General features: G+C 35.0%; 3 protein-coding genes across 5 annotated transcripts; all 3 read left to right on the forward strand.

Moving 5' to 3' along the window:
- The first annotated feature begins 4,232 nt into the window (after window positions 1-4,232).
- On the forward strand, window positions 4,233-5,263 carry LOC111451172 (bZIP transcription factor 11-like). Its single transcript, XM_023091481.1, has one exon. It carries the CDS (start codon window positions 4,617-4,619, stop codon window positions 5,130-5,132), a length of 516 nt encoding a protein of 171 aa, XP_022947249.1. The 5' UTR covers window positions 4,233-4,616; the 3' UTR covers window positions 5,133-5,263.
- Window positions 5,264-12,608: 7,345 nt separating this feature from the next.
- Window positions 12,609-16,944, forward strand: LOC111451100 (chaperone protein dnaJ 10-like). Of its 2 annotated transcripts, XM_023091373.1 has the most exons (11): window positions 12,609-12,876; window positions 12,939-12,978; window positions 13,137-13,287; window positions 13,674-13,733; window positions 13,835-13,917; window positions 15,107-15,272; window positions 15,355-15,484; window positions 15,568-15,726; window positions 15,798-15,970; window positions 16,505-16,585; window positions 16,672-16,944. In XM_023091373.1, exons 3-11 carry the CDS (start codon window positions 13,201-13,203, stop codon window positions 16,750-16,752), a joined length of 1,020 nt encoding a protein of 339 aa, XP_022947141.1. In that variant the 5' UTR covers window positions 12,609-12,876; window positions 12,939-12,978; window positions 13,137-13,200; the 3' UTR covers window positions 16,753-16,944. The 2 variants fall into 2 exon arrangements, with proteins under 2 accessions (XP_022947141.1, XP_022947140.1); XM_023091372.1 differs by having other exon boundaries at window positions 12,609-12,978.
- A 4,142-nt stretch (window positions 16,945-21,086) lies between these two features.
- LOC111451101 (protein CASPARIAN STRIP INTEGRITY FACTOR 2-like) lies at window positions 21,087-23,216 on the forward strand. 2 transcript variants are annotated; one of them, XM_023091374.1, is made up of 3 exons: window positions 21,087-21,291; window positions 21,890-21,948; window positions 22,936-23,216. In XM_023091374.1, the coding sequence occupies exons 1-3, from the start codon at window positions 21,210-21,212 to the stop codon at window positions 23,059-23,061; spliced, it is 267 nt and encodes an 88-aa protein (XP_022947142.1). In that variant the 5' UTR covers window positions 21,087-21,209; the 3' UTR covers window positions 23,062-23,216. The 2 variants fall into 2 exon arrangements, with proteins under 2 accessions (XP_022947142.1, XP_022947143.1); XM_023091375.1 differs by having other exon boundaries at window positions 21,896-21,948.
- The last annotated feature ends 498 nt before the right edge of the window (window positions 23,217-23,714 follow it).

Raw genomic sequence — 23,714 nt, forward strand, 5'->3', positions numbered from 1 at the left:
AGATATGAAAATGAATAAATTATAGAAATTTAGTGAACGGTTCATATTTAGGGAAACCCCAATTTTAAACTTTATCATAAAAAGAATATGAAAAACCTACGTAAAAAATCCGACAAATAGGCCGAGAGTTCAACTTCAACTTCTTTAACGTATAGTCGAGCTAGTATGATCAATGTATTGTTTAAGGTTATCTCTTTTCCTCGAATTATAAATTCACGAACGTAGTGAAATTTATTTCTCCCGACCAAAATTTAACATCAACCCTAAAAAAACCGAAAACCGACCGAAAGGACAAAGACAAAGGGAGGTTAGTGTGTGTGATAATAAGAACATCACAACCACAAAACCAAACACTTTCTGTTCCTTTTTTTTTTCTTTTGGGGAAATATATGATTTTTCAGCCGACACCATTGGAATTTAGAACAACCAAACTGTAAAATTTGCCTCTTTTTTTCACTTTAATTATTTATTCATTTTCTTCCTCACGAAGGCAATGTGCAATATTTCAATCTAAAAGCAGCCATTCAAATCTTCATCCGATCTAAAGGACGAAGAATTTTCGATTTTCAATCGAGATTGAGACGGGAGTTTTGGGAAAATAAAGGATAAATTAGGTACGATCCTGTAAATGAAGTTTGCTGTTTAGAGTTTAAATAAAGAAGAAACGTATCCCGAACGTTTTTATGAGATTGTTGACTATTTTAAAAGGAGATATTTTCTTTAATTGAGTTAATTACCCGTCACAAATTTAGATATTTTTGTTAAAGATTTCACACACATAATTAATAACATTTTAGGTTGTTGGGTTGGGTTGAGTTACCAATCAAACCTACCCGAGCTTTTGGGATGGTCTAGAAAATTCTCTCAACCGAACCCAACCCGACCCATGAACACCGCTAACCAATACGAGTTGTTGGAATACTTATGAGTTCCTGAAAAGGAAGGCACATTGTTTGTATAAATAATAATTTTTAATTCTTTTAATGTCGTTTATTTATTCATATTTAAGAGAAATTATTAAAATCTAAATAAACTAAAAAAAATATAAACATATATTATTTATAATATACTTATTAACAAATAAAAATTAAATCAATGGATTAAAATTATTTTTAATAACTTGATTTAATAAAAATAAATTAACTAACAACAATTAATTAATCTAATAAAATTATTAAAAATAATCACGATAATTAAAAAATATTATTTATTTATACACAATTTCAATAACCTTTCATCTCTTAATTTATTTTATTTTAAATAAACTCAATTAATTAATTAATTATCTTAGTTTACAAAAATATTATAATTATAATAAATCAATAATAATTTATTTAAATATATATTTAATTTATTTTAATTTAATAAATATTTGCTTACCGGACATTTTATTCCGAGATATTTTTCTTTTACGATGCATCATAAACAAAACCTTCAACCAAACGACCCGTTGAGTCTTTCTCAGTCATTCTATTCTCAAGACCGTTCTCATTCGAATATGGTCTCGATTCATTCATGCAACTCTTTTTAACTTAAGTATCACACTGAAAGAGAATCTTTGCTTATTTACGGACAAAGTCGAAATTCTCAACTGAACCGAACGTAAAAGAATTTAAAAGAAAACGGGAAAATACGAAAAGGCGAGGGGATATGGTAGATCCCGAACTTTAGTATATGAATTTGATTCTAAAAAGAAAAATGTATTTAAAGGCTTATTGATTTGACGTTGATGGAATTACAATACCCATGTTGATTCCTACTAGGCTCTTCACTTTTTCTCCTTTCAAATATATATTTTATTTTATTTTATTTTTCTTTTTCTTTTCAATATTGCTTTTTATTCCTTTTTCCTTTATAATAAAGATATACTCCGTACATAATAATAATAATAAATAAATAAATAAATATGTGCGAGGGCGCGTGAGCTAACCCAACTTTCATGCCCATTCCCAAGCTATATGGAAGGAGGATCTTCTATCCGGAGCGCTCGTATCACGATTATATAAAGAAATAAAGCATAAATGTTGAGGTTGAGAATGTGAGATCCCACATTGGTTGGAAAGGAGAACGAAACGTTTCTTATAGATGCGTTTTAAAACTGTGAGATTGATGATGATATGTAACGGGCCAAAGTGGATGATATCTACTAGCGTGACTTTGGAGCTGTTGCAAATGGTATTAGAGTTGGATATTGGGCAGTATGCGACGTTGGGCCCCCAAGGAGGGTGGATTGTGAGATCCCACATCGGTTGGGGAGGAAAACGAAATATTTCTTATAAGAGTGTGAAAACTTCTCTCTAGTAGATGCGTTTTAAAATCGTGAGGCTGATGACAATATGTAACGGGTCAAAGTAGACAATAGGATAAGACAATAGGCTAGCTAAACTATACTTAAAGAAAACATTTCGCTAATTTAATTTATTAATATGAACCGAACTTTTTCTATAAATGACTAAAATGCCCCTACATTTAGATGTAATGTTGTAGTGGTCCATTGGGATCGAGAAATGTCACAATGCTCGTTGAATTGATGTATCAGAAAAAAAAAAAAAGTACAAAATCAATTGGCTATACCCTCACAACACAAAATGACATCTAAACCATATAAAACCCCCCAAAAATGATGGAAAAACAAAGGGCATTTTGGGGAATTTGCAATGTTAATAATTTAAAAGGTGCAATAGAGTTGAGCTGATAACACAAAAACAAGATCTGTATTATTTATTTATTTTTTTTAAAAAAAAAATACTAAAATTGTCATAATAAAATCTATAGTTCAAATATCATTATTTTATTTTTTTAATTTTATTTAAGTGGTCCCCTCCGTCCCCTCCCCACTGGACTCCTCGCCCTCTCATTTTCCCTTTTCGAAAAAAGCTCTCGAGGTCTCTGAGTTATTTTGTTATAAACCATTTTAATTGTACGGTCAGAATTTTAAATTCTCGATTAGTTTCACTTAATACTGATACGTGACCTTCTCTCGTATTTGTAGGTGAGTTTCACTTCAAAATTCATCAAGAATCCCTCGACTGAAGTCTTGGTCGACCTTAGAGGCTTGGTCGAGCAAACTAGGATGACCTTTTGAGGGATTGACTACATTGTTCAACAAAATGAAGCTTCTTCTATCAAACCGGTCTAGGTCAACCCTTCAAGCTGTTACCCATGTTGACATAGATTGACCCCTCAAGATGTCGACAATTAGGTCATTTACTTAACCCTCAGAACCTACTAAGGGGATTAATTACATTATTGGACAAAATGAAGCCTCGATCAAACTAGTCTAAGCCAACCCTTCAAACAGCCGTCCAAAATCCAAACTGACCTAGATTAACTCGTCAACCGATCAGCTAAGTAAGCTATTTGGCTAACCCTTAAGGATCGACCAATGGGTTTAGTCTAGTTTGCTAGGTTTAATCTCGTGATTATTTGGGTTGTGCATTTTTTTTATTTATATAATTTGAATTATAATATATCAATTTTATTTAAAAATTTCAACTTTTAAAAAGTGTTTCTTAAGTTGTAAGTCAAGGTATTATTCTTTTATCATAATATAAAAAAGATAATAAAACAAATCAAGTTTTCCATACATTTTAATTTTTTTTAAATTGAGTGAATATTCAAATAAAGTAAACTTCAAATTCATAAATTACAGTAAAAATAATTATTATAAATATTAAACTTTTTGAAAAAAAAGCATTAATAAATAGCTTTAATAGAAAAGCCTCTTTTTTCTCTCTCCAATTTCTGATTTTTTTTCTTCACATTTATTTAATTAAATTATTTTCCCCCAAATTTTCATTGTCTTATTTCTTAACCTTAAACCTTAATAAAAATTAAATAAAAACACACACAACTAATTAAATAAAAACGGTCGAAAAAAATAATTATTTTTTAAAATTGACAATAAATTCAAATTAGTTCGATTCAACCTAAATTAGCTCTAACGAACCGAACCTATTAACCGACCATTTGAATCGAAAACAAAAATCGTACTAATTGAGTTAAATCGATGATACTTTTCAGGTCACGAGTCGTTTGAATAACCCGGGAATTGATATTTACAAATAAATTATTTAATTTATTTATTTAGTGTCATTGCTTCACAGCTGTACGTGTCCACACGTGACAGTCAGCTTTTTCATTTAGATTCCTATTTTATTTATTTATTTATTTATTTTAAAATGTTATAGATTTTTGTTGTGAAGCCCTCAAATTTGCTATAAATTACAGCCCAATCCCTCCTAAGTTTCTTCCCCCTTCCCTTCTTCTCCAATCGCCATTGCTTAAACTCTGCTCTGAGTTAAAGCTTTGTTCTTCTTGATGTTCATCACTCTGTTCTTGATGTTTGAAATTCATGCATCTAATTCTCAGTGAAAAAACTTTGGGTTCTGCTTGTATGATTATAAACTCCACATTCCGCCGCCATCACCTTGTTCAATCCTTCTCCGTTGTTTTTCTCTACTGGTTGTACTACGTTTCATGATTTTCAATCCAAAAAACAAAACCCACAAATCCAAATTACGAAAGAACTGATCGTTGTTAGTAATTTGCTCTGTTTTACTCTGTTTTTGCTCTGTTTTTTTGCTCTGTTTTTGCTCTGTTTTGGGGGGGTTTTAATGGCGTCGTCTTGCGTGACATCTTCGACTTGTTCGTCCATGGAGGAGGGTGAATTCGTTGCGTTGATGGAGCAGAGGAAACGGAAAAGGATGATTTCGAATCGGGAATCGGCGAGGAGATCGAGGATGAGGAAGCAGAAGCATTTGGAAGATTTAATAACGATGGTGCGGAAGTTGAGCGAGGAGAAACAACAAATCGTGGCGAATCTTGACATGACGGCGCAGAATTACGCCGCCGTGGAGACTGTGAATTCGATTCTCAGAGCTCAGGCGGTGGAGTTGGCTCACCGTCTGCAATCCTTGACGGAAATCCTTGCGTTCTTGAATCCCTGTGATGGGGTTTACGATGCCTGTAATTCCTACAACGGCGACGGCGGTGCCGGTGGAAGTGGGTTCTTCTGTGCTGATCCGATTGATATTGGCGGCGGCGGCGATGGGTTTTTTAATCCTCTGAAAATGGGTTTCTGCCGGAGCCAGCCCGTTATGGCTTCTGCAGACGTGTTTGAAGAGTATTGATTTAGGGGTGTCGATTATGTCACGAATAAGATTTAGGGTTTTATCTTTTGTAAAACTTTATGAATTAAAAGCAATGAATGATGTAATTTTACTTCGCTAATCGACACGAACACGAACATAACTTTACGATTAAGATATTAATAACTTTATCTCTCGACCCACAAGTTTATTTTTTCGTTTAAGTTCGATAGTATAGAACGAAATAAAATTGAAGCTCGAATCTTCTGCTTAAACAGCTAAAACTGAGCACGAGATGACATCACGAGATTCGTATTCCTATCTTACTCTTACCTAATATTATTTAATTAAAGATATTTTTAAAATTTTACGTACATTTTTTTCAAAATACAAAGTTTAATTTTTTTAATTTTAATTTTTACATTTTTTAATATTATTTAATTAAAGTTATTCTAATTAATAAAAAAATAAATCAGATCAATACGACCATATCCCAATTTTTTATTTTGATAACTTAATTTAACGAACGAAATTACTATTTAATATGTAAATAATATCGGATAAATTTTGATACTTATTTAAGGATTATAATTACACGTGATAATTATTTTCATCTAGAAATTTAGGTGGAGATTGGTCGTATTTAAATTAATTATAGGATAATATTGTAATTAAGCGCTAATTTTTTTTAAAAGATAAATTAGACTATCATTAAAATAATTCGAGAATGATATATATTTAAACGTGCAAGCTATAAAACCTTTAAATTATTTTTTTATAAAGAAAATTATCATTAAATTAATTCAAGAATGATATATATTTAAATTTTAATTTAAAAATATTAATGAAACTTTCACGTAAAATATCGGATTTTCAAAATAAAAATTAAATTATTTTTTAAAATTTCATTAAAATTATATATTTAAATATTTAATGTTATACATGATATATGTTAGGTATAATTTTTATTAATTATAAATTTTTTTTTTATAGAATTTAATGAAGAATGCTTTAAAAAATAATTTAAAAATCATTTAACACCGACCTCTCTCCATGTGTTTAAAAAATTTGATGATCTGAAAGATCCGATCAACTCAGCTGAACCCGTATGTATAAATTGAATTATCGAATTATTTGGATTAGCTAAACGAATACTTCATGCATTATATTTATTTCTCGATTATCTTAAATTAGTAATTTTAATTAATTTTTTTCGTAAGTTATATCTTAAAATTAATAAAATTTAAGTTTTTGGAAGGGAATTTTTAAAAATATATATTGAAATTAAATAGTGAATTTTAATTCAATGTTTAAAATAAATTTAGGGATATTTTATATACATAAAATAAATATTTGAAAAAATAATCAATCAAGGGATAAGAACAACAATATTATCCTTTCTCCCATAAATAATAAAGGAATCAATCAATGAAGATTATCATAGCTTCCAATCACAGTCCAACAAATTGATGAATATATTTAATTTATTCATAAAATTAATAAATAAAAAAATATGACCTAATTAATTGTACATTATTATTATTATTATAAATAAATAGTTTTTTCAAAGGAAAATATTTTAAATAGTTTAGTTTCTTAGTTCATTTTGTTTATTTATTTATTATTATTTTTCATTTTCATTTTCATTTTTTGGATTAAAATGAAAATATTATCAAATGGGAAATTTTTTAATCGAATTTAAAATAAAGAAATTATTAAAGAAAATGGAGAGTTGCAGCGATCTATAACGATATTAAATTAAAATATTATAATAATAGTAATTTAAGAAATATAAATAAATTGCGATAATTAATTAATACATTAAAATCTAAGTCAACTATAAATTATTGGTCGCAATACAAAAATATAAAGATAAATAAATAAAAGTAAATTAGTAAGTTTTTATATTAAAGGAATATTATCTATATTTATTTTTTTAAAATTACAAATATATATATATATATATATATATATATATATATATATATATATATATATATATATATATATATATATATAAGACAAACAAAAGGGAATAATTTAATAGAAGATAAAGTTTTTAATAAATTCTGTCGTTTATTTTTTTCTAATCAACGAAGCAAACACATTGTTTTGGGTACATAATTGTCAAATTTCAATCATACTATATGATTTTATAATATAGTTTGAAGATTCCGTAAGCATTTCTTATTTGTTGTCGCTAATTATTAAATAAACGGATAAAATATTGGATTATATTTTATTATATGAAATAATGGCATTAGTCATCTTTAAAGTATTATCTTTATTATTATAATAAGATGTTTTGAGGATAGTCAATACGACACCGGAGTAAAGTAGAAGTACATGAATGAATTGATTGAGGAGAGTAACCCAGAAGATAAGATGACTAACAAATACTTAAAAGAATTGAGTTAATCATAAGAACTCGTGAGATAAGGACTCGTGTCGGTTTGTGGAAATAGTCTTCACTTTTAGATGCGATGAGTAAGTAATGTGTGACACCTGAGTAAAAGAGAGGTACATGAATGCACCAATACTACATTCGAATGAGAGCAATTCTGAGGATATCACACGTCTTTTACCTTGTGCATATTTCTTTGGATGTAACCTTACTCGATCTGAATCTTCTATAATTTTGCTATCCACTGTCGAACTATTTTCCTCGATCTCAACCTCAACAACGTATGTCTAAGGCAGAGTTTCTTATTGTGTTTTCCACATATTTACGCTTCTTAAATCAATTTCCATGGTTCTCGTCCTTGGACTTTCTCTCCTTTGGATAAGGCCAAGACGACTTCATCCCTCGAGGAAAGATTGCAAGAATACGATCTATCATTTTCATAATCTTGCTCATCTGCAAGCACAATGTGCAAGTTTCTCTAGCATAACTCTTTTATTCCTGATAAGACGATACATACAAAGTTCAAGAACCAAACTAAGATTCGAACGAGATTATTTACGATCAAGTTTCTAGAATAAACGACAACATTCCAAAAAATTCCAATAAAGTTTGCTCGACTTTGACTTTACCAAGTCATTCAAGTTAAAAAGGGAGAAAAGTTATTTTGATTGGTGAGAGGTAAAGAAAGTTAGGCATGGTGGCTTCCACTTAAATAAAAAAAGTTACAAAAGTTTGCCCATAACCTAAAAGAAGAGCCAAAAACAAACCAAACCTTCTTTGTTTATACATATATTTTGGCTTTTCCCTTTTGATCTGATTGCATTTTGAAGGAAAGAAAAGCTTGGTGTTGGTGGTGACTTCATCAGTTTGGGATATTGGAATATGCTCAGCCATGCTCTTAATGACTTCATTGGACCAACAATGAGTTCTTTTAATGAGTCTCATATGGTGTGGTGTTGCTTAGAAGTTGGAGGATTTTTCTTTTCTTTTCTTCGACTTTTATATTCTCTCCTTTAATAGAAGTTGATTAGATTAGTTTTGTAATAATCTAAACCCACCGCAAGTAGATATTGTTAGCTTTGGCCTGTTCTGTATCGCCGTCAGCCTCACGGTTTTAAAATATGTATACTAAGGAGAGGTTTTCACACCCTTATAAGGAATGCTTCGTTCCCCTCTCAAACCAATGTGAGATCTCACAATCCACCCCCCTTGGGGGTAACGTCCTCGCCTGCACACTGCCCGGTGTCTGACTTTGATACTATTTGTAACAACCTAAGCCCACTGCTAGCAGATATTGTCTACTTTGGTTCGTTTCATATTGTCGTTAGCCTCACGATCTTAAAACACGTCTACTAGGGAGAGGTTTCCACACCCTTATAAGGAATGCTTCGTTTCCCTCTCCAACCGATGTGAGAGATCTCACAATCCACCCCCTTTAGAGGCACGGCGTCCTCGTTGGCATACCACTTGGTATCTGGCTTTAATATCATTTGTAACAGCCCAAGCCCATCGCTAGTAGATATTGTCTGTTTTGGCCTGTTACGTATCGTCATCAGCCTCACGGTTTTATAACGTGTCTACTAGGGAGAGGTTTCTACACCCTTATAAAGAATGTTTCGTTCCCCTCTCCAACTGACGTGGAATCTCACAAAGATGTTAGTTTCATGAAAGTTCACGAACAAACACTAATTAAAAAAAAAAAAAGTAAGAAATTGGGAATGAGATCTGATTTTAAGGACACCCAAATATACATGTTATTTCTTACTATACTACCAACACACAAGAAGTGGTTTACCTTTAAAAAAACTGATGCTTTAGTATATGACCTACAAGACAGAAGAGGGTCAGACTTTGCAGTGATGGTGATAAACAAGTCAGTCCAAGAAAAGTAGATGAACAATGCAAAAAAGAAAAATATTCTCTGGAGCACTGGTTTTGGCCTCAAAATTTTCACTAAATCAAACTATCAAACCATTCGGCTATGGTGGGGGAGGGGGAATCTCCAAAACCAGACTGTGGGCTGTAAAGAAACCTTTCTCCACAATCTGTGGCTTGACATGTGAGCATATGAGGGCAGTCCTGCCAAGCAACTTCTAGGAATAGGAAAGATTCAATACTTGCACTGAAGGTAAGATATATCCTAGGTGTATAAATACAAGATCAGAAGGAATGGAGCCACATATCATGATCAACTGAGATCTCAACAGGTAGGGGTAGTGCATTTCAATCCAAACCTACTTATTTTGGTTGTATGAGTACGTGTATGAGCAAGACGAATCGAAGTGAAGACTTTACGGTGAGTAGTTGCATAAAGCAATCAGTCACTAGATTTAGTAGTATTGTGAGATCCCACATTGATTGGAGAGGAGAACGAAACATCCCTTATAAGAGTGTGGAAAGCTTTCTCTAATTAACATGTTTTAAATCCTTGAGGGAAAGCCCGGAAGGGAAAGCCCAAAGAGGACAATATCTACTAGGGGTGGACTTGAACTGTTACAAATGGTAACAGAGACATCGAGTGGTGTGCCAGCAAGAACGTTGGCCCCCAAGGGGGTAGACTGTGAGATCCCACATCGGTTGGAGAGGGGAACAAAGCATTCCTTGTAAGGGTGTGGAAACCTCTCCCTAGTAAACGCATTTTAAAACCTTGAGGGAAGTTTATAATGGGAAGCCTAAAGAGGACACTATCTGCTAGTGGTGGGCTTGAGTTGTTACGAATGATATCAGAGCTAGACATCAGGCGGTGTGCCATCGAGGATGCTGGGCCCCAAGGAGGGTGGATTGTGAGATCCTTACATTGGTTGAAGAGAAGAACAAAACATTCCTTATAAGGGTATAGAAATCTCTCCCTGGCAGACGTGTTTTAAAAACTGTGAGGCTGACGGCAATACATAGTTAGTAAAAGCGGACAATATGTGCCAGCGGTGGGCTTGGACTGTTATAAATGGTATCAAAGCCAGACATCGGATAGTGGCCCCCAAGAGGGGTGGATTGTGAGATCTCATATTGATTGGAGAGGAGAATGAAAGATCCCTTATAAAGGTGTGGAAACCACTCCCTAGTAGACTCGTTTTAAAACCTTGAGGGGAAGCCGAGCAGAGAAAATTCATAGAGGACAATATCTGCTAGCGGTGTGATTAGGCTTTAGGCTGTTACAAGTATTTAGGCTGTGTGAGAAAGACGAACTGGGGTGAAAGCTTTATGCCACTAGATTCAGTATATTTTGAATCCAATCCAACATAGTTTCAACAAAGTGTCCTACACAGAAGAGTAGTCCCACCCACCCTGAACTACTATAAGCAAGACAAATTGAGGAAATGATATTATAGTGAATGCTGCTGATTTTACTAATACTTTTACATTTATCAATCCTTAACCTTTGCCTTAATTATCATGCCATTTACCAACCATATCTCCCACAATCACTTATATTCTTCTCAACAATCTTATGCACTCGCCTTCCACCATTAACGCCCCAGTGTCAAACCATGTCCTTGGACTTGACACAGCTGTGGCATCGTTTAATCGAAACCCCAGCTTCCAGCATTAGCACAAACAGCCTAATAGCCTCAACAGACCGAGAAAGTAAATGATATTCTTTCAAGAAGCGTACATCAAAACAATAACAAACCAAGCAAACGGACCATACAGAAAACACTCACCTAACCCATCAATCATAGAACTCAATTTGAACCTAAATCTCTCACAAACATTTCATCAAACACTTCATATGCAAGACCCGAATCGCCAAACATCAAGCACAACCGAATCAACGAGTTTTGCTCAAAGCAATCCAATGCCATACCTAACTTCATATCCGGGAAGACGATGGGAATACGAGCCAGGTTCTTTTCGAATTGGGCTTCCAGATTTGAAAACTCGTGCATGAAGCTTCAGGGCTTCGCTCATGCTACTCAAAGTGAAGCATAATAAATGTATAATATAAAAACCTAATTTGAGAGAGACCTAGTATATAAATATGCTGACGTGTCTAAATACATTATTAAAATAATAACAAAATTGTATTTTCTTTTTCAATGAAATAATCTCAATAATATTTTAAAAACAGAAATAGCAAATTAATAATCATTAAAGATGAAATATTAAAGATTAATTGATATATTTAATGTATTATATATTACTTTTACTCATTAATTTTATACAAATATAAAATAAACAAATAAAATATATTGGTGTAAGAGTCTCACGTTGTTTGGAAAGGAGAATAAAACACTGATAAAGGTGTGAAACCTTCTCCTAGTACATGCATCCTGAGAAAAAGCACAATGAGGACAATATATGCCAGCAGTGTGTTGAACCAACTGTCACGGTTCTACATTTTTTACCGTGGCATCGTGATCTTGATATATTTTTCGTCCCGGCTTTGTGGGTTCGTTGGAACTTAGGTGAGGTTTGTTTTCGCCAATCGAACATCGCTTGTGCAGAATCCAAGTTTGTTCAACCACACACGCTGCCTGTGCGTGCATGTTCAATCGTCTGCGACACATCCGACTTGCCTCTACACTAGGCTAAGTCATTCGGCTCGACCTTGGCTCTGCTCGGGCCAAGGTCTCTCAATACAACGTCCCGTTACAAATGGCATCAGAGCCAGACACTGGAATATGTGCCAGCGAGAGGAGGCTGTTCTCCGAAGGGGGTAGACATGAGATGACGTGCCAGTAAGAGTAAGGGAAGAACTTTCCCCTAATAGATGCGTCCTTGGGTCACATGACCAATGAGCTCGAGCGGTTCAGATCAAATCAAGTCAAGTTGTCTCGGTTGTATCGAATTGACAAGTCGAGTCCAACTTATTAGTGTTTTTTTTTACTCTCTTGCTTCATTATTTGGACCATCGCTCATCTCCGTTTGGGTCGATCCTTGTCCGACCCTAATTTCCTTTCATCTTTATAATTTTATTCTATTGTCTAAAATGTATTCTTAAAAACTTCAAAATCTGAGGATCATGATAACTAAATACCGACCAACCTAAGCATATTTCAACATTATAATTTAAATCTTTAGAATTTAATTAAAATTGATATCTAGTATTTTTTTAGTTTTAACACAAACTTAAAATTTAAGGATCAAATGGGTAAAATCCGATTAAATCCCATTGAATGAAGAAACCTTCACGATTTCATCATCAAACGACACTTGGATGAAGGACGAACATCGTAACAGACTCGTCGTGAGAAAAATCATGTGGGAAACCAACCAATTTCCATGCAGCCGCGTAAAAGAATCCATCAGATCATCTAAATTAAGCTTCCCTTGTTTCAAATTAATGGCCATCGAGGCGATTCCCTCGCGTTCCTGCCGATTTCCTTCCTTTTCCACCGATTCCCTCGCGCCCCATCTTCTCAGATTCTTCAGCAATTTTGTGTATGTTCCTTCAAAATCATTCTTCTTTTTGCTTATCTCTAACAGTTGCTTCTCAATTTTAGGTTATTATTTGCCCCTCGGATCTGATTCCGTCAATATCTTGTAAGTCGGTTCCCGTTTGATTCTATCAATAGCTTGTAACTTCATTTTTCGTTCAATTTTGTATTTGATTTCGATGTTCTTTGATGATCGTTGAATATGATCGGAATTATCATGATGGTGTGCATTTGATTTATGTAGTTTGATTTTTCTTCACTCAGGATAGTGATTTGGTCGATTTCATTGAACGTGATTGAAGTTGAAAAGCTTTGAGATTCAAAAAATATGGTGATGGAAACTGGTTATTATGAGGTATTGGGCGTCAGCTTTGATGCTACCCCTGCAGAAATTAAAAAAGCTTACTACGTTAAGGTGATTTTTCATGGCTTTGATGATTAATGAATCTCATTAATAATGTTCATTTTGCCGGAATTTCTGAGAAACATATGTTGCCTCTTAGTTTTAGATTCATTTCTTGTTGTCAATGTTGAGGACGTCTTATGATCTGGATAGGAAGCTTTGTTAATGGTTTCTTTCTATAAAGGAGTATTGGTCTATTCTTTCCGTTATGCTCGGTCCGCTCATCAGTCTTCAAGAAGGCTTCGACCTTTGGCTGTTCGAAGCCGGGAAGCTCGAGAACATTCGAGAGTGTATCTCTAAATATTCCAAGTCTTAGGCTCTTAGCACAGGATGTCATGGGGTGGGAACTTTGTTAATGTTGGGAGTGCCGTCTTATAACCTTAATGTCCACTTTTCAGGCAAGGTTAGTTCATCCAGATAAGAATCAAGGAGATCCGAAAGCTGCAGAAAATTTTCAGGTGAATTCCTATTTTGTTAGCACTACCTGTTAGTTTTATTGTCAAACAGAAAATCCGACGTGTGATTCTTTATGCAATTGCTTGTAATGGTTCTTGTGAAGGTACTTGGAGAGGCTTATCAGGTATTGAGTGATCCCGAGAAGCGTGATGCGTATAACATTTATGGGAAGGCAGGAGTACAACAGTAAGTTTCTTAAATCGAGAATGTGGTGTGCGTATGGATGCATATCTGTTTTTTTGTTGCAAGTTTGGAAGTGATCAAATTACCACTAACGTCCAAAAGCTTAAGCTAATAGATTCGGGTATAAATCACCTAGATATTTCTTAAACACTCTCCTTTAATGATAGGTTAAAAAACTATTGGTACGAAACTAAACATGGACATCAATATTCTTCGAGAGGAGGAAATAAGATAAGGCCTTTGGCGCTAATACCATATTAAAGTACCATGGAACCTAAAATCTTTAGTTTATAGGTTTAGGATGTTTAAGCTTACACACACACACACACACATATATATATTATAAATTGAAAAATTTTGTGCTTTCTAATAAGAACTACGACTTAAAGAAACAATATTAAGTCATATGTTTTGCATGTTGAAAGTGACGCTATGAGTCTAAAAATTATGTTTCACTGGTTTTTTTTTGAGATATCACGTTGGTTGGAAAGGAGAACGAAGCATTCCTTATAAGGGTGTGGAAACCTCTCCCCAGTAGACGTGTTTTAAAAGCTTTGAGGGGAGCCCGAAAGGGAAAGTCTAAAGAGGACAATATCTGCTAGTGGTGGGCTTAGGCTGTTACAAATGTTATCAGAGCCAGACACCAGGTGGTGGGCTAGTGAGGACGTTGGGTCCCCAAGGGTGGTAGATTGTGAGATCCTACATCGGTTGGAGAGGGGAACGAAACATTCCTTATAAGGGTGTAGAAACATTTCTCTAGCAGACGCGTTTTAAAAACCTTGAGGGGAAGCCCGAAAGGGAAAGCCCAAAGAGGACAATATCTGCTAGCGGTGGGCGTGGACTGTTATAAATGGTATTAGAGTTAGACACCGGGGCGGTGTACCAGCGAGGATGCTGGGCCCCCAAGGGGGGTGAATTGTGAGATCCTACATCGGTTGGAGAGAGAAACGAAGCATTTTTTGTAAGGGTGTAGAAACCTCTCCCTAGCAGACGCATTTTAAAAACCTTGAGAGGAAGCCTAGAAGGAAAGACTAAAGAGAACCGTATCTGCTAGCGCTGAGCTTGGGCTTGGACGTCGACTGTTAAATTCTTTTCTCAACGGCTCTGTTTTCCACTTATTGGTTCATTCCTTCTTATGGAAAAAGGATGGATAGGGTAATCCCCTTATTTTTTTTCCCCTTGTTTTTCTTAGGGACGGCATGGTGGATCCTGCGGCTGTGTTCGGTATGATTTTTGGAAGTGAATTCTTTGAAGTGTATGTTGGTAAGCTTGCTTTGGCTGTCCTATCAACTCTGGAAATGGAGGATGATTCCCAAGACTCCGAGATACGCAGACAAAAAATTCAGGAAAAGATGCAGGTACGCTTTTCCCTCGAGTTCAGTGATTCAGATGTTAAAGCAGTCTTTTCCATGACATTTACCCATACTAGTAAAAATACAGCTGTTTCAAAGGGAAAGGGAAGAAAGACTTGTAAATATTTTGAAAGAGCGCCTCCAGCCATATGTCGATGGTCACATTGACGAGTTTGTGGCGTGGGCAAGTTCAGAAGCACGACGACTCTCAAATGCCGGTATGTACAACCGTTACGTTATTTTCTCTATAAAAAACATTCTAGTTTGTGCAGTTTCTATAATGCTTCTTATTTACAATCAGCTTTTGGTGAGACTATGCTGCACACAATTGGATACATATACACAAGGAGAGCTTCTAAGGAACTCGGGAAGGACAGACGTTATATGAACGTTCCGTTTCTAGCCGAGTGGGTGCGAGATAAAGGACACCAGATAAAATCACAAGTTATAGCAGCTTCAGGTATCATTCTCTCTTGGTTCTAAAACTTTCAAACCTTTAATTTTGATCCTAACTTGTGCACTTCTATGCAGGTGCTGTTTCTTTGATTCAGTTACAGGAAGAGTTGAAGAGGTTGAATGAAGGAGATGACAGAGACGGGAACGTGGCAAAAGCCATTGAAGAGAAGAAAGGTGCTGTTCTTAACTCGCTTTGGCAGATTAATGTGGTCGACATCGAATCTACTCTGTCACATGTCTGCCACATGGTGAGTCGCAATATCATACTTTCTAACCAGTCTAGGATTGTTGAACTCAGCATTGTGAGGCTGGCTATATATTTTGCACTTCTGATCAATGCTTTTACATAAATGAGAACTAGAAAATCATTGTTTACGGGTCACCCGAGCATTTACGTAGATTGGATAGCATCAACTTCAGTATTCTCTCATGTATAGAAAGAAAATCATTGTTTACGAGTCGCCCGAGCATTAACGTAGATTGGAAAAGCATCAACTTTAGTATTCTCTCATGTATAGAAAGAAACTCATTGTTTACGGGTCACCCGAGCATTTACGTAGATAGGAAAAGCATCAACTTTAGTATTCTCTCATATATAGAGACGAATTCTTCTCGTTTTAACTACTCTTCTCCCCTCCCACCCTTCTTAAAGTTGAGAAAAAAAAAGGGTCTCAAATAAACATGAACTCAGACATCAATGAAAACGAACATGACATGAACAAACATCAAGTCATCTCGATTCACACAAGCACATCTTTGACGAACTATCTGTTGTGTATTAGGTTCTTAGGGACCCAAGTGTGTCGAAGGACGAACTGAAGATACGAGCGAGAGCACTGAAGATGTTCGGAGCAATCCTGCAAGTAAAAGCCATAAGAAAAACGGTTTAGGTACGTTAAGTTACGTTACATATGTGTGTTGATTGAACCATGTGTTGCTTACTTTTCAGGGTGCAAAGTCAGCTTACAGCAGAGAAAACAGCCTGAGGCATGAAACTGAGAGATCACTGGGCAGTGCTTCAAGTTCATGATCTCGCACACTTCCATGGAAACTGGTAGCCTCCTCACTTTCTCTGCTCAAGGATGGTTATCTGCTGATGTTCTTCGTTGTTCTTTATATATTTAAATTGAGTGAATCTTCTTGTATTTTGTATCTTTTTCTGAGAATGCCTTCATTTTTTTCAACTTTTTGGTTCTTAATTTGAAATTTTTAGCTTAGAATCTGCAATTTTTGTTGTAAATACCCTATAGATGAATTGGGTTTCTAAATCATTATTTGTTTATTTTGTTTTATTTTAACACCTAAAACTTTAAGATCTTTTGATTTAGTTTCATTTCTTGCTACCCCAAGTCTTAGATGAACTTCTCAAAAATACTCTTAAACTTTTAAAAGTTTCAATTATATTTTTAAATTAAAAACTTCTTAAAAATACTCTTAAACTTTTAAAATTTAAATCTTTTATCTTTAGTTTTGAATAAAAGGTATTTAATTCAATATGCTCTTAAATTTTTTTAAAAAAAAAACTTCAAAACACTTTCAAAAAAAATTTTGAAACTTCAAAAGCTTTCTTTGAACTTTTTTTTTTAAAATTAAAAAATACATGTTAATACCACTTTTTAAAAATATTCATGAACTTTTCAAAATAACATGAACGTTGGTAAATAATTTATGAGATGTATATTAATGGTAATAATTTTTTTGAAATTGTATCAATTATTGAGCTATGTTCGTATTAACCATTCATGAGCTATATTCGTATTAATCATTCATAAGCTATGTTCGTATTACGTTGGTATTAACTATTCATGTAAGATTTGTGTGTTGACTTATGAGATGTGTCAAATCGAGAAGATATAAAGGGAATGGTCGTTAGTGGGAGTTGTTTTGCTTACCAAATTTTAACCAAACTTTGCTTTGTCAACTCTCATTCATAAATAAATAAATAAATAAAATTTTTATTTTCAATTATTGCACCATTGGTCCCCCATTTCAGAAACTTTGCAATTGCATGCTTTTCCTTTTTTTTAATTTAAAAAAAAAAAAAAACAGAGAGACATGAATGATGAAGAAGATGAATATGAAAGTGAGATCTTTTGAGGTCATTGTCCAATCAACCCTCTTTTGCTTTATGTTATCAATTGCCCTTTATTGTAATGCAAACTTTCATGAATTTGTTCTCAATTTCTCATGAGTAGTGAATAGATCATGTGTTTTGAAATTTGGGTTTGATAGCTAATGCCCCGTGTGAGAATCCACATTGGTTAGAGAGAGGAACGAAACATTTCTTATAAAGGTGTGGAAACTTCTCCCTAATAGATGCGTTTTAGTATCGTGAGGCTGACGGTGATACGTAACGTGTAGAAATGGACAATATCTACTAGTGGTGGGTTTGAGTTATTACAAATGGTATCAGGTCCGGTCACCGGATGGTGCAAGGCACTGGTCAAAGTAGGGCTAAACCCTCTCTACAGTAGACGCATTTTAAAATCGTGATGCTGAAGTCGATACGTAAATGGGATAAAGTAGACAATATCTATTAGCATTGGACTTGAGCTGTTACAAAATGGTATAATAATAATCCATCACCGGATGGTGGTCGAAGTAAAACTATACCCTCTCTGTAGTAGACGCATTTTAAAATCGTGAGGCTGATTGCGATACATAACGAGCCAAAGCAAACAATATTTGCTAGCGGTGGACTTGAACTGTTACACCTTGACAATCTTCACGTGCATGTGTTCAACAACGTGCATGTGTTTGATAAGAATGAGTATCATTTTAAGCTAGAACGAGTATGTATTTAATAAGAACGAGTATCATTTGAAGCTAGAACAAGTATATATTTGATAAGAACGAGTATCCTTTGAAGCTAGATCGAGTATGTGTTTGATAAGAACGAGTATCATTTGAAGCTAGAACGAGTATGTATTTGATAAGAACGAGTATCATTTGAAGCTAGAACGAGTATCAAGGGAAGCTAAGGACATACCCATTTGAAAAATATTAAGATATTAGATACTCGAGCTAAGAGCATCTGTTTATGGTCCATGATGAAGTTGTATGGTGTTTAGTGGTATTTGGTGTGTTGTCTTTGTCTTTAAGGATAAATAATGGCACTATGATTTCCACAAAGTTAAAAGTTGCTTTATAACCCAACCTAACCCTTCTCTTTTTGAGCCACTTTCTCATTAAACTAAGTAATCCACTAATGCCCATCTGCATAAGCTCCAACATTTTCCATTACACTCCTTAAATTCCCTTTTTATTACACAACCCAACAATATTCCCAAATCCCAATGGGGTTTGCCCTAATTTTGTTTTACCACAAATTAAACCATCTTTTTGACTTTCTTGAACATGGGTCGGAGGGAAAATTGAGCTTTAATGGTTGATCGTGTAGCTAGATCACTCTCATTTGGATGTGATCTCGGTTCATTTATATATTTTTTGTTTACTCGGACGCCACATACCCACCAGCTTCTATCTCGATGGTTCCAACTGTGAGAACCCACATCGATTAGTGAGAAGAACAAAGTATTTTTTATAAGAGCGTGGAAACCTCTCCCTCACGTTTTAAATTTTAAGGGAAAACTCGAAAGGGAAAGCTCAAAGATGATAATATTCGCTAGCGGTGGTGTATTTTTTGTTTACTTAGACGTCACATACCCACCAACTTCTATCTCGATGGTTCCAACTATGAGATCCCACATCGGTTAGTGAGAGAAACAAAACATTCTTTATAAAGGAGTGGAAACCTCTCCTCTAGCAGACGCATTTTAAAAATTTTGAGGGAAAACCCGAAAGGGAAAACCCAAAGAGGACAATATCTGCTAGCAGTGAACTTGAGCTGTTACAAATGGTATCAGAGTCAAATATCAAGCAGTGTGCCAGCGAGGAGGTTAGCCTCAAAGGGGGGTGGACACCATACGGTGTGCCAGTGAGGACGTTGGGCCAAAAAACATTCTTTATATGGGTGTGGAAACCTCTCTCTAATAGACATGTTTTAAAAACTTTAAGGGGAATTTTGAAAGGGAAAGCCCTGAGCTTAGACTAGCTCAAATGTATAGGGGAAGCTCGAAAGGGAAAGCCCAAAAAAGATAATATCTACCTACAGTAAGCTTAGACTAGCTCAAACGTATACGGGAAGCTCGAAAGGGAAAACCCAAAGAAGACAATATCTACCTACAGTAAGCTTAGACTAGCTCAAACGTATAGGGGAAGCTCGAAAGGGAAAACCCAAAGAAGACAATATCTACCTACAGTAAGCTTAGGCTAGCTCAAACGTATAGGGGAAGCTCGAAAGGGAAAGCCCAAAGAAGACAATATCTACCTACAGTAAGCTTAGGCTAGCTCAAACGTATAGGGGAAGCTCGAAAGGGAAAGCCCAAAGAAGACAATATCTACCTACAGTAAGCTTAGGCTAGCTCAAACGTATAGGGGAAGCTCAAAAGGGAAAGCCCAAAGAAGACAATATCTACCTACAGTAAGCTTAGGCTAGCTCAAACGTATAGGGGAAGCTCGAAAGGGAAAGCCCAAAGAAGACAATATCTACCTACAGTAAGCTTAGGCTAGCTCAAACGTATACTCGAAAGGGAAAGCCCAAAGAAGACAATATCTACCTACAGTAAGCTTAGGCTAGCTCAAACGTATAGGGGAAGCTCAAAGCCCAAAGAAGACAATATCTACCTACAGTAAGCTTAGGCTAGCTCAAACGTATAGGGGAAGCTCAAAAGGGAAAGCCCAAAGAAGACAATATCTACCTACAGTAAGCTTAGGCTAGCTCAAACGTATAGGGGAAGCTCGAAAGGGAAAGCCCAAAGAAGACAATATCTACCTACAGTAAGCTTAGGCTAGCTCAAACGTATACTCGAAAGGGAAAGCCCAAAGAAGACAATATCTACCTACAGTAAGCTTAGGCTAGCTCAAACGTATAGGGGAAGCTCAAAGCCCAAAGAAGACAATATCTACCTACAGTAAGCTTAGGCTAGCTCAAACGTATAGGGGAAGCTCGAAAGGGAAAGCCCAAAGAAGACAATATCTACCTACAGTAAGCTTAGACTAGCTCAAACGTATTTCCGCTCTTAAGAGCCACTTACACTTTTGTTCCAAACCCTAAATTTTGATTTTTGTTTTCTCAAACACTTGAAAGGGCAATGGGATAATTTCAAGTGCAGCCAATACCCTATTATACATATCTTAAGATCCACTAAAGCTTGTTAGGACTTAGTGCACCAACAAAACAAAAGTGGTTTCTTTCTCCCTTTTCATTTGAATTTTAAACTCAAAAGCATTAAAGCAAGTGCACAAATGATATTGTTTATAATTAATAGCCATCCTTTAGCTTATCTATAAGACCCCATCACTTTGTCCAATTCATTGTCCCATAAATCATACCTAAGCGAGCTTCATTCGGGTCTATGCTCGAGAAACAAGAGAAGAAGAAGAAGAAAAACACGATCGTAAGGTTGTTTCTATCGTATCGGAGTCATGCTTCTCAAGTATAAGCTCAACTTCATCCTCGTCCTCCTCCTCGTTTCGGCCTCGTTTTTATCCACCATTTGCTCAGCAGGTCTAACTTATCTATCTAAGCTTCTAGATTCATTACGGGATTTAGTAGTTTAATCTAATCGTTCTTTAAAACTATGTTACAATCACGTTCTTTGTCTATATATGTCTTTTAAAACATAAGAGATTCAAACTTCTGATATCTTAGTCAAGAATACATGTCTTAACTAGTTGAGTCATGATCGTGTAACTAGACACGTTGTCTATGTCACTTGTACTTCTCGCTCTGTGTTGTCTTTTAAGTCGTTAGTGATAGAATTACTTAACTATTACTCAACTATGAAGACGTATCTTTTGACAAGGATGTTTTTGAAAGCTAATTTGTCAAATGAAAAGTGTTCTAAAGAAGTAGCATTAGAACACTTTTAAAAAAAACACTAATCATTCGAACATGTTTTTTTTTTCCGACAACTAAAGATAACCTTATTAATGAAAAAAAAACACAACTAAAGAGAATCTTATTTGCATGCGTAACATGTTAATGGTGCAAATTAAGGGTTCTGTGTTTTTTTTTTCATTGGTAACTGAGCTGTTCGTCAATGCTTACTTGAAAAGTGCTTTTTGGGTTAGCTGGCTGCTTTTCTGATGTGCTGTCTTTGTGGTTGAAGGTCGAGCTGATAAGCCGGTTCATCAGGGCAGTAACGGTAGAGTCGTGCATGAGGTTTGTATTTTTGTTCGACCGTAGCTAACGTAAATATAACTCAACTAATTAGATACGTTAATAAAATTGTTTCGATGGTTCATAATCTCAATCTCAATGTGCTCGTATTTCATTGAAAATTTACACGATAATCTTTATTATTCTCGTTAACTTTTTCATTATGAGTTATCAAAATGGGTCGGTGGGTCGGTTTCCTCGCTAGGTCTTTACAACCCTTTCGTTACGAGTAATCAAATTGGGTCGGTAATGAATTTTATCTCTCTTATAAAAATATTTGAATTCCCAGCTATATTTGAAAATGTAACAATTCAAGTTCACTACCAGTAGATATTGTTCTTTTTAGATTTTAAGGTTTTAAAAAACATGTCTACTATGAAGAGGTTTCCATACTATTATAAGAAATGCTCTGTTCCCCTCTCCAACTGACGTGGGATCCCACAATCCACCTCCTTAGAGGTCCAGCGTCCTCACACCGTCGTTGTCTGGCTCTGATACCTATTTGTAACAGTCCAAGTTCACTGCTAGTAGATATTGTCTTTTTTGGGCCAGTAGATATTGTCTTTTTTGGGCCAGATTGCCCCTCATGGTTTTAAAACACGTCGAAGTTTCCACACCCTTATAAGAAATGCTATGTTCCCCTCTCCAACCGATGTGGGATCTCACAATCCACCTCCTTAGGGGTCCAGTGTCCTCGTTGGCACACCGTTGTTGTCTGGCTCTAATACCCATTTGTACCGGTCCAAGTTCACGGATAGTAAATATTGTCATCTTTGGGCTTTTCCTTCCAGGCTTCCCCTCATGGTTTTAAAACGCATCGAGGTTAAGAAACTACTTATCTTTAGTCTTCAAAACTTAGCTCGGGTTTTGAAAACACCCAACTCATGGGTAGAAGCAATGAACCCGAGAATTAAACCCTAAAACGAGCATACGAGCATTTTTAATAAGTGATTTTGAATAAAGTTTTGAACTTTATTATAATTATATTAGGATGGGAAGAAGAAGATGGAGGAAATCATCCATGAAAGGGTTTTGAGGGTAAACACCAGGGACTATGGAAGGTATGATCCAGCTCCAGCTTTTGTGAAGCCTCCTTTCAAGCTCATCCCCAACTGATATCAAAAACCTTAGCTTATAAATAAATAATCACAAATATATCATGTGTTTCATAGTATAAGTATATATATATAAGTATAATGTATTATCATATTATATAATATAGTGTATAATCGTCACATATATATCAATATAAAGCTTTGTAACGTCTATTATATCTGGTCGTTGAGATTTAAGTTTAATTTTTATTTGGTTTTTGAGCGTTTTATAGTACGATGTTTAGTCTCGAGGTTTGAATTTTGTTTCTAATTATTCCCGATGTTTGGAATCGAGATTTGACACTTGATTGTCCCGATATTCTCTACAACAGGACAACGTTGTCTATGTGTCTCGAACTGCTTCTTTGTTCTCATTCACGTGTTTCTTAGAAAAAGTCTTATGCTCGCTTAACTTTCGAGTTCATTTGATTGAGCTTCCGAAATGAAAGACACGTCTTGTTTGTATAAGTAGTAACTATCGATTCTTTTAAACATTCTTAATCATTATATTCATTAGATCGGTCGAGATAAACTCAAATAAGCTACACTATCTGAACCCAATAATTGAGCTCTCCTATATTTACGATGAGCTCAAACGAGCTGATTGAATTGAACCAGAGGAAAGACTCTGACAATATAAATGAGCTAACCGAGCCTTTACTATAATAAGGGTAA

The sequence above is a fragment of the Cucurbita moschata genome, unplaced genomic scaffold, assembly GCF_002738365.1.
Source record: "Cucurbita moschata cultivar Rifu unplaced genomic scaffold, Cmos_1.0 Cmo_Scf00013, whole genome shotgun sequence".
In the NCBI taxonomy this organism is placed as follows: domain Eukaryota; kingdom Viridiplantae; phylum Streptophyta; class Magnoliopsida; order Cucurbitales; family Cucurbitaceae; genus Cucurbita; species Cucurbita moschata.

What these genes read in the sequence shown, in the direction of transcription:
- LOC111451172 (XM_023091481.1), top strand. Translation starts at nt 4,617, where the DNA reads ATGGCGTCGTCTTGCGTGACATCTTCGACTTGTTCGTCCATGGAGGAG.
- LOC111451100 (XM_023091372.1), top strand. Translation starts at nt 13,201, where the DNA reads ATGGTGATGGAAACTGGTTATTATGAGGTATTGGGCGTCAGCTTTGAT. An exon ending in ACGACGACTCTCAAATGCCG is followed by an intron (nt 15,485 to 15,567) that starts GTATGTACAACC and finishes ATTTACAATCAG; the next exon opens with CTTTTGGTGAGACTATGCTG. An exon ending in TGTTCGGAGCAATCCTGCAA is followed by an intron (nt 16,586 to 16,671) that starts GTAAAAGCCATA and finishes CTTACTTTTCAG; the next exon opens with GGTGCAAAGTCAGCTTACAG.
- LOC111451101 (XM_023091374.1), top strand. Translation starts at nt 21,210, where the DNA reads ATGCTTCTCAAGTATAAGCTCAACTTCATCCTCGTCCTCCTCCTCGTT. An exon ending in ATCCACCATTTGCTCAGCAG is followed by an intron (nt 21,292 to 21,889) that starts GTCTAACTTATC and finishes CTGTCTTTGTGG; the next exon opens with TTGAAGGTCGAGCTGATAAG. An exon ending in ACGGTAGAGTCGTGCATGAG is followed by an intron (nt 21,949 to 22,935) that starts GTTTGTATTTTT and finishes TAATTATATTAG; the next exon opens with GATGGGAAGAAGAAGATGGA.